This window comes from Pituophis catenifer, unplaced genomic scaffold (assembly GCF_029215685.1).
Source record: "Pituophis catenifer annectens isolate HBS135680 unplaced genomic scaffold, rPitCat1.0.hap2 SCAF_9, whole genome shotgun sequence".
In the NCBI taxonomy this organism is placed as follows: Eukaryota; Metazoa; Chordata; class Lepidosauria; order Squamata; family Colubridae; genus Pituophis; species Pituophis catenifer.
Genome location: NW_027256889.1, coordinates 19,151,136 through 19,164,583, shown reverse-complemented (window position 1 = coordinate 19,164,583; position 13,448 = coordinate 19,151,136). Strand labels below are relative to the sequence as shown.

The 13,448-nt window shown below is 40.9% G+C and overlaps 1 protein-coding gene across 4 annotated transcripts in view; it reads left to right on the top strand.

Annotated features, from left to right (window-relative positions):
• The window catches only part of LOC139320838 (calcipressin-3-like), a 68,358-nt gene extending 58,486 nt beyond the window's left edge, over nucleotides 1-9,872 (top strand). For all 4 annotated transcript variants that reach the window (XM_070949297.1, XM_070949295.1, XM_070949296.1 and 1 more), the window contains 3 exons: nucleotides 4,684-4,857; nucleotides 7,130-7,301; nucleotides 8,299-9,872. In XM_070949297.1, the coding sequence (XP_070805398.1) occupies nucleotides 4,684-4,857; nucleotides 7,130-7,301; nucleotides 8,299-8,513 (561 nt within the window). In that variant the 3' untranslated portion in view covers nucleotides 8,514-9,872. The remainder of the gene's footprint in view (nucleotides 1-4,683; nucleotides 4,858-7,129; nucleotides 7,302-8,298) is intronic.
• Nucleotides 9,873-13,448: the final 3,576 nt, after the last annotated feature.

The window sequence follows — 13,448 nt, the reverse complement described above, 5'->3', positions numbered from 1 at the left end:
AACAGCTTTCGGATGGAAGAGGGGAATTATGTAATAGCTGATGTAATAACATTCCAGGCGGTGGCTGGGAAATCACGAAATGTAACAGGCTGGTGTGTATTTGTTCCGTCAGCGGAGTGGGGTCTGCGTGAGTGAAGCAGACCTTGGCTTTATAAGGTTTCTTTTCTGCAGAGGTAGGATAGTCCAGTATTTCCATTCACTTAATGGGTAATGTTGTACCGGCCGTACAATATTACGGCCGGTACAACTCACGTAAAATGAGTTAGAGGAGTTGATCGGCTATAAAGATAACAAATTTAATGTTTTCTCACTGCATCATTTCTGTAATCAAAAGCGGGTCCTCTTTCTCGTGAAGCTTTGTGGGCAAAGAGATTTCCAGAGATTTCCTACGACCTGCATTTGTGATGTTAGTATGGGGTTAAACATTTTTGTTCAGTCACTAATCATGCTCCAATAGTCACCTACAAGGGCATCATCAATACAGCCATTACCGTCTCATGTCACTAATGGAAGGATGATTATGCCAGACACCCCCCTTTATCCCCCCCTTTTTTTTTCTAGAAACCTCATATTTAGCCCTATGTGTGGAAAAACTAAACCTCTAGTAAAAATGAGTCAGGAAATGTACTCAGTGCTGGTGATTCATGAAGTGGAAACGTTAAGAATTTAGACCAATGTTTCTCATCCTCAGCAACTTCAAGATATGTGGACTTCAACTCCCAGCATTCCAGTTTTGCTGACTGGGGAATTCTAAATGTAGATTATACTGCATGGTTAACAAGGTAGACTAGTTTATTTATTTATTTAGCATATGATATATCACCCACGGACTAGTAATATATATTAGCATTTCATCTAGATTAGACAAAACACAATAAAATATAAATATTAAAAAGATCTGTGTTCAAATACCAATATCTAGGCCAGCTAATCATTGAAGCACAACATTGTTTATATTTTTAAAAAATCAGTTACTGGGCTGGTATATGCCCTCAGCTTATAGCTGGCTACGATGATGATCTTCAGTTTGACGTAAGACCCTGTAGTCACCCTGAGGGGACGATATTATGCCCCATTTCTACAGAGTGCCCTGGCAGATGACATGTGAGGTGCGAATCTTATTCAGGATTGTCCACTGCCAACATCCAGACTACTCTGTACTTTCCTAGCTCTCAAAATTACATGGTAATGAAAAACGAACCCCAATACATGGCAGATTTGGCTTATGCAGAGGACAGGCAGTTGACTTGGTAGATCTCACCAGTCTGGGTTCTGGTGATTTCTGCCACTGTTCTGTTTGTACATTGCATATAGGAAACATTAGGCAGAGAATTAACAAGATTTTGAGGATTGCCTGTAATTTTATATGTATGAAAATGACCGCAAATTCCATTATTTTAGGGATGCCCCCAGCATGTTAGTAAACAAAAAGTGGTAGCTATGCAAATATTGACCGTATTTGATGGTAGCAGGTAGCAGCACTAAGCTGTACTTGACTTTTCAAGGCTCAAACCAAGTTAGTACCTGAGTGGGAAACTAGGATATCCCAGACTATAGGATAGATATAGGGTATTTTTAGCTATGTCTGTACTAGGATTCAGAGTTAGATCATAATATTTGTATTATCTGTATTTTATCTTGGCTGTTCACCGCCCTGAGTCCTTCGGGAGTAGGGCGGTATAGAAATTTGATAAATAAATAAATAAATAAATAAATAAATAAATAAATAAATAAATAAATAAATAAATAAATAAATAAATAAATAAATAAATAAATAAATAAATAAATAAGAGGTGATTTCTCTTCCCCACCCCATTTTTTAAAAAAAATCTACCTTTTTTAATGTATAATTCAGGGCAGCAAACCAGTGGTGGGTTGCTACCAGTTCGGCCCAGATCAGGCAAATCGGTAACGGCGGCGGAGGGAGGCTCCGCCTACCCGCCCAGACTCTTCTGTGCATGCGCAGAAGCGTTATGCGTGCCCACGAGCAAACCGGTAGCGACGGGTTTTGAAACCTGCCCCTGCAGCAAACATACTCCTTCCTGCTTCTGTTTTCCCCACCACAACAGCCCTGTGAGGTGGGAAACCCAGCTGGTTTTCATGCCCAAGATGAGACTCTCACTGTCTTCTGGTTTCTAGGCCAGCATCTTAGCCACTACGCCAAAGCCACTCTGATTTGCTGAAAGTTAAGGGGAGCATATAGGATTCTCTTTTCCCTTCTCCCAGTTTATTCTCATAACAACCCTGTAAGATGGTGTGGGCTGAGAGAGGAAGCCAGAGCTAAGGTCACTGATGGATTTATTGCAGTGGTGAAATATAAAATTGGTTACTACCGGTTCTGTGGGCGTGGCTTGATGGGGGGGATAATGTGACTGGGTGGGTGCGGCCACCTTTTTTTTTTTTTTTTACTTTTAAAAGCATTTGTAGAAAAAAATGCTTTTAAAAGTAAAAAAAAGCCTCTGATGATCGTGCAGCTCATCTGGGCATGGGGGGAGGGCAGGGATTTCTGCTACCGGTTCTCCGAAACCCCCCCCCCCACTGCCATCGCTACCGGATCGGGCGATCCGGTCTGAACCCGGAGCATTTCACCCCTGATTTATTGTTTCAGAAAGCAGGAAAGAAAGAAAATAATCGCTAATCCCTCATTTTTGGAAATAAAAACAATCTGTAGAAATAAAAAACCTTCCATTTGTAAGTAAGATGTACAGCAATATTGGACATGGAGAACATACTGTACCTTTGTTAATTCTCCAGTAAATCTTCCTTGGCTTAAGAAAGGTGTTGCCTTCATGCACATACAGTACTGTGTTTATTTTTCTCATGGTCAATGTGATCTTGCCTATAGAGCTACAGAAATGCTTAGCTTAGCAGGTCACCGTTGGAAATACAGCACAATTCTGATTGCCCTGACTACCCAGGGATCGGTCTAAAATGCATGCAGCGTGGCTGTTTGTGGGGAAAACAACATTAATACTCATTATCTGGATGAAGCAGCATATGGTACTGTATCTGGAAGATAATAGGATGAAGGCCGCTCCTTTTTTTCCTGACTTAGAGAAATAATAAACGCAGAAGAATTCTTACTGAATTCTGCTTACACTGTGATTCTTATCTGCCTGTGAAGGATCATCAATTCTAAATTTGGAATACTGGGAGAGGGAAACTGTGATGATGAGAAGCAATTTTCATACCAAGGCAGTCACTGAAAGGCTTCACAAATCTTGGTAAGGCAAGATTTGCAACCATGGGCAAGTTGTGCAAACTCCGCTGTTATATGCTGAGATTCGTCATTTTTAATGCGGAAATCCTCAAACTTTCTTGGTTCGTCCTGCCCTTTAGTGTGTCAATAATTTTTTTCACCACGCTCCTGGAAGTTTGTGCAGTATCCATTAGAAGTCTGTTACTGTGTTATTTTCCATTGCTCCTGTGAGTTGACTGTGGTAGCCTGAGGCACCTTGGCATGTGGTTTGAAAATCATGGGCTTCGTGTAATATCCAACCTATTAATATGTACAGGTATGAAAATTAAATGAGCTTAATGCCTTGCACAAACCAGTCATCTGTGAGAGAAGCCAACAACTTTGCCTTGAAGCAAACATAAAGGGCATTTTTCATGTTACAGATTCAGCCTGCTCCAAGTAACTCTTTAGCTTTGCAAGTCTGAAACTTGGATTCAAATGCTCGTTGGGCTAATATCACTGGATTACATTTTAAATCCATAATATCTCGACTCCAGTGTTTTGTTTCATGGGATTCCTATGATTGTGATAACACTGTAAAGCAGGGGTGCCAAACTCAGTTTCATTGAGGGCCGCATCGGGGTTGTGTTTGACCTCGGGGGGGTGGTGGTCGGGGGTCGTGGCCAGCTCAACATCACTCATCGAGGCTCCGTTTTTGGCCGCGACGGCCTCCTGCAGCCATCTGCTGGTGAAAATGGAGCCCGCGACTGCAAGAGGCTGTCGCAGCCAAAAACGGAGCCCAGGAGACCCGCACGTGGCCCTCCTGAGCTCCGTTTTCACTGGCAGAGGCACCACGGGCTAATCCTTTGCTATTTGCAGGGCGGGCCCATGGGCTAGATCTAAGCACCCTGCAGGCCGGATGCGGCCCGCGGGCCTTGAGTTTGACACCCCTGCTGTAAAGCATTTTCAGATAAAATTTCTCTATATGCATGATTCATCTGCAACCATGTTAACTCCATAGTGAATTAAAAGACTTTCAAAGTGTGAATTGTTATAGTTAGTTGTTTAATGAAAATCTGACTGATGCTAATATATTTGAAAATCATGCTAGTTGCAGATTATAGTGGGTGCATCATTGGTAGGCCTGAAGGGTCAGGTCAAGACTGATCATCCTGGAGAAGGTCTATCTATGTGGTTGCTAGGAGTCAATTTCGATGATGACATTATTCAATTACTGTATATATTTTATTCTAGAAGCAATAATAATGATAATAGCAACCACTAGATGGCAGTATGAATGGAGCATTATATGCTCTTTTAAATACAGGTTATTTAAATACAAGAAAACCTGTAATTACATGAGCCTGTGTTTTTCTGTAGATATTGCAATAAAAGGTATCCGAGGAAAAGAAGAAAAACTAACTAAGCAATATTCTAGATAAGTTTGTTTATTGAAGTAAGCTTTGAGGTACCTTTGTTATGTGTTTTTTTTCTCCTATCCTTAGGAAAGATTTGAAGCACTTTTCACAATCTACGATGCTCATGTTACATTCCAGTTATTTAAAAGCTTCCGAAGAGTAAGGATAAACTTTAGCAATCCAGAAGCAGCAGCCAGAGCACGGATAGAACTCCACGAGGCAGATTTCAACGGGAAAAAAATGAAGCTATATTTTGCCCAGGTATATGTGTTTCTTATTTGAATCCCCTGCTTTCTATTAAAAATACAAATAGTTCCCAGGGGCCCTCCTCACTTCTGCTCTATATCATTTACTAGTACAACAGTTTTCATGTTAGTTAGTATAATTACCTTGCCTTTTAAAAGTACGTTTGAAATCCTTACTGGTAAACCCTGCCTACCTTATGATGCCCCTGAGGCAAAAGAAGCTGCTTTCATGGGATGCCTGCAGTCCTTTCACCACAAAAACAGGCTTGGAGAAGTTAAATGCATCTTCACGAATAACTCATCAGGACAGCTGACAAACAAAATGGCTAGAGAAAATCCTGTCTACTGGGAAGTCATCTGCATGTGGACCATTACGTTTCTTGCAGATGTGCTGTGATGTGCTATATATCAATGGTCAGAAAATCAGCTTGATACTACAAGCACACACACAAAGCACACACAGTGTTCTGGGCTTGGCAAAGAACACTGCATTAAAAAAAAGATTACTTTTTACAAGATATTATTTCTGTGCCCTCAATGAGAATATATCTGCTGAACAAAACTCCACATTGAATAGAATAGAATTCTTTATTGGCCAAGTGTGATCGGATACACAAGGACTTTCTCTTTGGTGCATATGCTCTCAGTGTACATAAAAAAAAAAGATACATTCGACAAGAATCATAAGGTACAACACTTAAATGATAAGTCATAGGATACAAATTGGTGACAGAAAGGGCATCCATCCAGTAGATACTCTGCTCCATTCAGTTGCCCAGACTCCACCCCGCAAGGGATCATTAAAAGATGATGATGATGATTTCTGTGCCCTGCATCAGTTTCACAGAATGTCTCTCTTCTTTATTTCCACTGTGGTAGTCCTGCAAATAGGCAAGTAACTCTGCAATGTATGAAATCCTACACGGAATCTTCCCACCTTCTTCTTTTTGATTCCTTCTCATCTGCTCAGAATTCAACAACGTTCCCCGTAAACTGTAGGCCTGTCTACATGGCTATACAGGCTATTAAAAATATCGGAAGGTCACAAAAAATTCTACTTCATCCATGGCTGGAGATAAAATCTTAGCTTAGCCACTGATTCAGCAGGGAGTCTTCAGCAGCTTGCGCAGCTGTAGCATAAAATAGGAGTGACCTTTCTTGCTAGAATACTGAATAAGTGGATACTTAATGGATGGGTACTTAAATAGACCCTTAATTTGGCTCAAGCAATAGGTTATTTACTAACTACCCTGGTAACTGTTTAACTCAAATAGCTAGAAGAAAATTAACTATGCACTTGGAATCCAGTGTCTTGTCCAATCGGTGAAATGCAACCCCAAATAACCTTGATAACTTTCCCAATTTTGTGTCCTCTAGATCAGCGGTCACCAGCTGGTGGTCCATGGACCACTGGTGGTCCGCAAGAAAATTTTGGTGGTCCGCTGAAGAATTATTTGCATTTTTTATATTGCATTAAATCAGGGGTCCTCAAACTACGGCCCCTGGGATGGATACATGCAATGAATATTTGTGTTGTTGCAGAGAATCTCCCCCTTCGGGATCTTTTTGTGTGGGGAGGAGGAGGGCAGAAATTCTGACTTGGGGTCTGCTTCAGCCTATTGGGCGAAGGCTGGAGGAAAGTGCTGCTGGTGGCGAAGAGCCAGAGAGCCTTGTTCCAGTGGGACTGCATCATGGCCTGGAACTGGCTGACCATCTCGGCCCGCTGAGCCTCCAGGCACTGGTATCTGGCCTTGCACTCCCGCAGGTCTTCCCTCTGCTTGGAAAACTTAATGCTCGTAGTTCTCAGTGAGGTGCTTCTGCTGAGCCTCCTTCTCGGTCAGATCCAATTTGAACTGAGCCAGCTCTTTTGCCAACTCTCAAGGTAGCTGCTTAGCTCCAACAACTGCTTCCTGTTGAGGCTCTAAGGAGCCCGGGCAGGCAGGCGAGGAATGGGTGGGAGGGAAGGGGCAAGTAGAGGCTGGCAAGACGCCCCTTGATGTGAGTGACATTGAGTTGGACATGCCCACCCAGTCATGACCACCCAGCCGGTCGTTAGGCAGATCATAGTGGTCCACGGAATTTAAAATTATGAATTTAGTGGTTCCTGAGGTCTGAAAGGTTGGTGACCCCTGCTCTGGATGTGATATATTATACAACAACTCCCAGCATTTTTAGTGGAAATATTAAAGAAGAAAGCAGGACTAGAGAGACTTTGTAAAATAAATAAATAAATAAATAAATCTGATATATTATGTGTCTTACTGTTCTGACAACATTTGTTCTTTCAGGTTCAGGTGCCCAGAGAAGTGGGAGACAAAGCTTACCTTTTGCCCCCCAAACCTACCAAACAGTTCCTGATCTCTCCTCCTGCATCCCCACCCGTAGGATGGAAGCAGAGTGAAGATGCTACTCCTATGATAAACTATGACTTGCTTTGCGCCGTTTCAAAATTGGGGCCTGGTAGGAATGTTTTATTTTTCTCCCATGTTCTGTACTGATGCATCTATCTCTATACAAGGCCTAGTACAGAGTAATTCACCTCTGTCAAAGATGATGATGGTGATGACATGTTTCAGAAGGGAAATGGGCATGTTTGTAGAAGACTCAGGCTATTAATGAGTATGAACTTTGATGGATGTTTAATAACCGTTAAAGGTCTTGAAATATCCTTTAAGTCAGGGGTCTCCAACCTTGGCAACATTAAGACTTGTGGACTTAACTCCACAGCTTTTTGCTGGCTGAGGAACTCTGGGAGTTGAAGTCCACAAGTCTTAAAGTTGCCAAGGTTGGAGACCCCTGCTTTTAAGTCATAATAAAATAAACCAATTAATCTTCATTTCATATTTGTGAGCTCCATGAATTGGCCAACATAATTTGTTGGTCTTGGTAGGACCTTGGCCTCTTCCAGCTTCAGAATGGGGCATTGATGTCTAATATCTCTGGAGGGCCCCAGAAATTATCAATCTGTATACAATAAGTATGATCATTCAAGAGCTTGAGATGATGTGCCCACCCAAGTTTTGACTATGGCACCACTCTCGATCCCAGGCAGAGGAGACAAAACAGAGTGGCTATAGTTACCTGTGAGATTCTGGTGGCTTGAAGAGATGCTGTTCCACCACAGAGTACTGAATTTGAGACCCTATTTGTGAAATGGGACATAAGAGTTCAAAGGGGATTGTTGCCCCTGTACCAGCCTCCTTGCTGCTTAACAGACCTTTGCTATTCAGTGCCCTGACTGGACTGGCAGCAGACTTCTCCGGGTTTATGGTTCTGGATGACTCTGCCTTCCTTGGACATAGAATTAGAGGCAGTTTGGGAATTTATGGTCACTATGGCAAGTGTACAGCAAGCTGGCTGGAGAATTCTGGGACTTGAAGTCCATACATCTTAAAGTCATCAGGGTTGAGGAACACTGGTATAAAGGGTTGCTTACCATGCCTGTCATACTCTCTAGGGGAAAAGTACGAGCTTCATGCTGGAACCGAATCCACTCCAAGCGTCGTGGTCCATGTGTGTGAAAGTGAAACTGAAACTGAAGAGGAAGATGAAGTGAAAAATCCCAAGCAGAAGATAGTGCAAACTCGGCGCCCGGACCCACCACCCGCCTTAATAAGTGAAACAAAAACTCTTGAATGTATGCTAGAAGTAGGAAGTGGGATGCACTACTGATTCGAAGTATTTTAATCATGGCAGTGGATGATTACTCCCATTTGCATTGCTGCATCCTGTATAGCAGCAACAGACTCCTCCTGCTGTCATCTCACATCAAGAAGACATTTTGAAGAGCACTTTAATTTTTAAGGTCAACTTCCAAGATGTAGCAAATCCACTAGGCTGCCAATCCTAGGAGAGTGCCATTTCTGGTAATCTGTGTTACCATCCTCTTGGTGTTTGTAAGGCCGAAGGAACTTGGCTGCTGCCATTTATATGGGCTACCACATGGTTTTGTATGTGAGTCTCTCATGCATATTTTTGTGTGCTGATGTATACCATGAATCTGATTCACTTGATGTTCTAAGTAATCTAGTGACAAATTATACATGTAATGTACAATGTACATTGTTATCAGTAGGAGAATCTCAAACTGTTTTTGAGGTGATAGAATCAAATATTCAAGCAGGTTTGTTTTTGTGGTTTCTGGGCTTTTTTTTCTCCTTCTTATAGGTGCCATAGTTGTGTGTGTTGAATGTCAAGGTATTATTGTGAATTGATGTTAAGACAAAACAAAAACAAATTGGGAGTTGTAATAGTTCTTTTCTGCCCACTGCAATTAGGAAATTTTTAAAAAAATTGAAATGCCTATAAGGATACAGTGGAGAATGGATTCATTACCTTTGGAGCACATCTTCTTAATCCGTAGTTTTCCACCTACTATGGTTATGTCCTACATGAGATATTTCCAAAGCAAGGAGTGTCTTCTCCTGCAGCTTGTTCTTCATTGCCTGTTTTCAGAATATTCTGGTTGGCCAAGCAAGTAGCCCTTTCAATCTTCACTTTCCCGTCACTGTAACTGTTTTCCATTTGTGTATGTATTTATCATTTCTAGGATCATGTCACACATGCTGTGCCAAGATGTTTAGCCATGGTTTGTTCTACAAGCCATAGTAATCTGGTTTATTGATGAAGCTAAGCCAAAAAGAAACCAGCTGCATTATGTCTTATGCAATATGTGAATCAGCCTGCTGTCTTATAGAGAATGCAAGTCAACATTTCCCAGTGAGCTTCTGGTTGAATTGCTTGTTTATTGCCTGATTTTCTTTTTCTCCCTGGCATCAAATCATGTAGCTTAATTATTTCTGAGGAAGAAAGGAAGAGGTACATCAAGATAATTTGCATTCTGCTGTGCAGGAGGAAGGTGACCCTATTTATTGAGAAATAAGGTTAGACCAGTTGTGCAAATTGTTCTCAATGCCTGCCTTTCTCTTCCCAATGTCTTTCTGCAAAATACCACTTTTATTCAATTATTTCTGTAATACTACATGTCTGAAAGTAAATACTTTTTATGGCTGAAATAAATGGAAAAACCAATAGAGGAAGTGTTGGGTTCTATTTTATCTCTATAATCATCAAGTACTACAGATTCTTTGTGATCCAGATTGAATTCAAGGCAGTCCGTTTTTCATCTCTCTTTTTATTGATGCAGCCTAGAGTTGGACATGGTTATCTTATTTTTCTTAGAACTGCTAGATTTGCAGATGACCACCAGATGGCAGCACATACAGTTTTCTTGTTCTCTTTCCTGCCCCTAGTGGTCATTGATTTTTTGTATCTCAGAGTTAAAATTGGAGATTAAAAAATGAGCAGCTCTAATTCTGCTGCTCATCTTTTAACCTCTTCTTGGCCCAATTCCCAGGGGAAAAAAATCCCTCTGAATTCTTTGCATTTTTACCATAAGGAAAAGTGAGGAAACAACAAATGATGCTTATAGTGATTCAGGATAGTATTTAATTTTAAGCAGAATTTTGCATTGGTAGTAGATGAATAATGTCTGGTCATTTTAAAACTCCTGTATCACTAAATTTTATAGGATGGTCTTGAAGCAGTTAAATTCTCCGTCTAATATATGATAATCTAAAGGATCATTGGACTAAACTCTTTTGGTGCAAATGTATTAATTTATAAGGAGGTGACTAAAGGCTGCCAGAGTAAATCTTAGTTTTTACTGTTATTTTAAGAACAAAAACCCAGCTGAAGTTTCCCAATGTGACTTATGGCAATTCTGATATGAAGTCAAAACAAAAGTCAATATACTTATTCTATACAGATTTATTGATTATTGACAGTAAAATGGTGAGGACCCTGCTTTGTCTCTGCTGCAGTGGTATATTGTGGAGAACTGAACACCATTTGGGCAAAATTAAGAGTCCATTAAATGATATCCAGGAATTTCCTTGGCCCTCTGCATTTGTGAAGTTGTGTGCTTAGTTCTCTTGTTGCTGATGGATTATAGGGTAATGTGATGAGAAACTCACAGTAGTGAGGTTTGCTATTTACTGTTGTAAAATGTGAAGATTGGGATCTCAGCCTTTCATTACCTCCTACATTCTTAACATGCTAGTGGGGAGTCGCAGTTGAAGAACACTGAACATGCTGGGTGCGCTCTTTTATTCATCCATCAGGAAAATGGATACAACACACCTTGGTAGTATATGATTTGAGGCCATGTGGTCCTCTACCTACTTTCAAATGCCTTCTGTACGAAGAGAGAGACAGAGAGAGAAAGACAGAGACACAGAGAGAGAGAGATTTGCTTATCCCTACTGATTGTAGCAGTAACAGAGTTGGAAAGGACCTTGGAGGTCATCTAGTCCAATCTCCTGCAGGAGACCTATACTAGGAATTCGAACCGCCGAACTGCCGACCTTTCTGATCAACAAGCTCAGTGTCTTAGCTACTGAGCCACCTAGCCAGGCTAATGGTGATCAGCAGAATTTTTCTGAGGACAACAGAATATGTGGCCATTGAGTTCCCTTGTTATCTCTGTAAAATTGTTATGGCAGAGAATTTTCAACACCATTGAGGGCAGGAAAAAGGAAAGTAAGCAGAGAAAATCATTGCAGCCATACCCAAGTATGAAATTTGGTTTAATTTTGTCTGCTTTTTATATATGTTAATTGGTACTAGATAACAAGTGAGTTGGGTCATTGTTTTGGAGATACCATATTTTTCGGAGTATAAGAAGCACCTACCTTTTTTGGTGAGGAAAACAAGAAAAAAAAATCTGCCTCTGCCTCCCAGCAATTTTGCCTCCTTGCAGCAAACAGCCTGCTTTACTTTCATTTTCGTTTTCTGCATAGCTTGATTAGCACAAGGGAAAAAAAATCTGCTCCAGCAATTTACCTCCTTGCAGCAAGTAGCAGAGGTCCGCACAAAACAGCTGAGAATCGGGAGGCCAATCCAATCAACTTGTGCTAATTAGGCTGTGCTGAAGCTGAAATGAGCTGTTTCTTCTGCTTGCTGCAAGGAGGTGAATTGCTGGAAGGCAGAGGCCAAAGGATGGGGGCCAGCGGGTGGGCGGGGCTACATTCGGTGTATAAGACGCACCTAAATTTTCACCCCCTTTTAGGGGGGGGAAAAAGTGCATCTTATACAGTAATTCCTTACCAGATTCCTCAATACCTTCATAATGGCAGAACTTCTAATGCAGCAACCCCCAACCTTTTGGGCACCTGATGGGCCATTTTGAAAACAGAACAACTGGCCTTGAGACTGATTTGACACAATTTTGTATATTCTCTATCTGTCCTTCACGTGCTTTGTAAGGGCTTAACATATTCATGGCTTGCATTACATAACATTTGCAGCCAGGGGATGTGATGTGATCTGTATTATCTTTCAAAAAACTCTGTGATCTTTTTTATTTCTGTTTAGGCTGATCAGGAAACAGAATTATCAGTGCTCTTGAAGCTGTAGTTGGTTAATTAGTCCAGTATTTTGCAAGTTTCAAGGTCAATAGAAGGAAGGGATCCAGTCTTCATAAGGTAATAAATAAAATCCTGTCTTTTAACAACGGCAGCAGGAAAGATGTTCAATCTATGGAAAAAAATGTTTTTTTTAAAAAAAAATAATAATATTGCATATCTTTGCTTTTGTGTGTTAGTAGGGCTTCGTTGTACAGCCAGTAAAGTATATAAAGAGAATCTGATTGAACAAATGACAAAATCATCCGGATGTGGAGTCTGCCATTGTGAAACATAATTGTTTTCCCAGTTAACACAATTCAATTAAAGGGATAAGGAGCGGCAGTCTTGCGAATCATTAAACAGCCAGGGCTAATTTAGGCCTATTCTGCCTTATATAAATCTTAACAAACTTTGGCTCCCTTTTACTATGACAGTTCTTTCTTCCTGAACTGTAAATATTTACTTATTGTTTACTCAAGCATAGCTGTTGTTGCATTTCCAGGGTATTATGCTATTATCTTGCCAGCAAACTGCTAATCCTCTTCTGCAGTTAAAAATAAATAAATAAATAAATGGCTGTATTCATGTTTGTGAAAATAAACAAGGTGGAAGAGTCTTTTGTGAAATGGAGCTGCACAGGCCACTTGGAGGAGGAACAGAATCGAATACCCCTGCACAGCTCCGAATAAACTTTGGACTTGCATGCCAATGAGGAAACCTTTCAATAGGTTTCAATATTCTTTAGTTGGTGTGAGACTACCAGTGTTTGCTGTGCCAATCGGGGAATTCTGGGAGGTCCACACATCTTAAAAACTTGCTAAATAAAATCAAATCAGTTGGTTAAAAAAAAATCATTGACATGTCCACAACAGGATTTTGACCTTGACTTACGGGAGAACTCTCATTTCCATTAAAGAAGAGAAAAATGAAAAAATAAACTGAAATGAGACAGACCCCTATCCCGTTTTTATAAACGTTCCACAAAATCAACTAAGAAGCTTTTGCTGGATTAGACGCCTTTGGGGTGGTGGGGGTGTGGGAGAGAGAGAGAAAGATGGTACAGTATGAGGAATGCAGCCCTGTGTGGAAAAAGCAAAAGCTCCCTACGCAGGGAGTAAAAATAGCTTGTGGGCAAACATGCTTGTTTTAAATCTGCAGGAAGGGGCATTAGTTCAGCAATGCACGAAAAGAGAATTTGGCC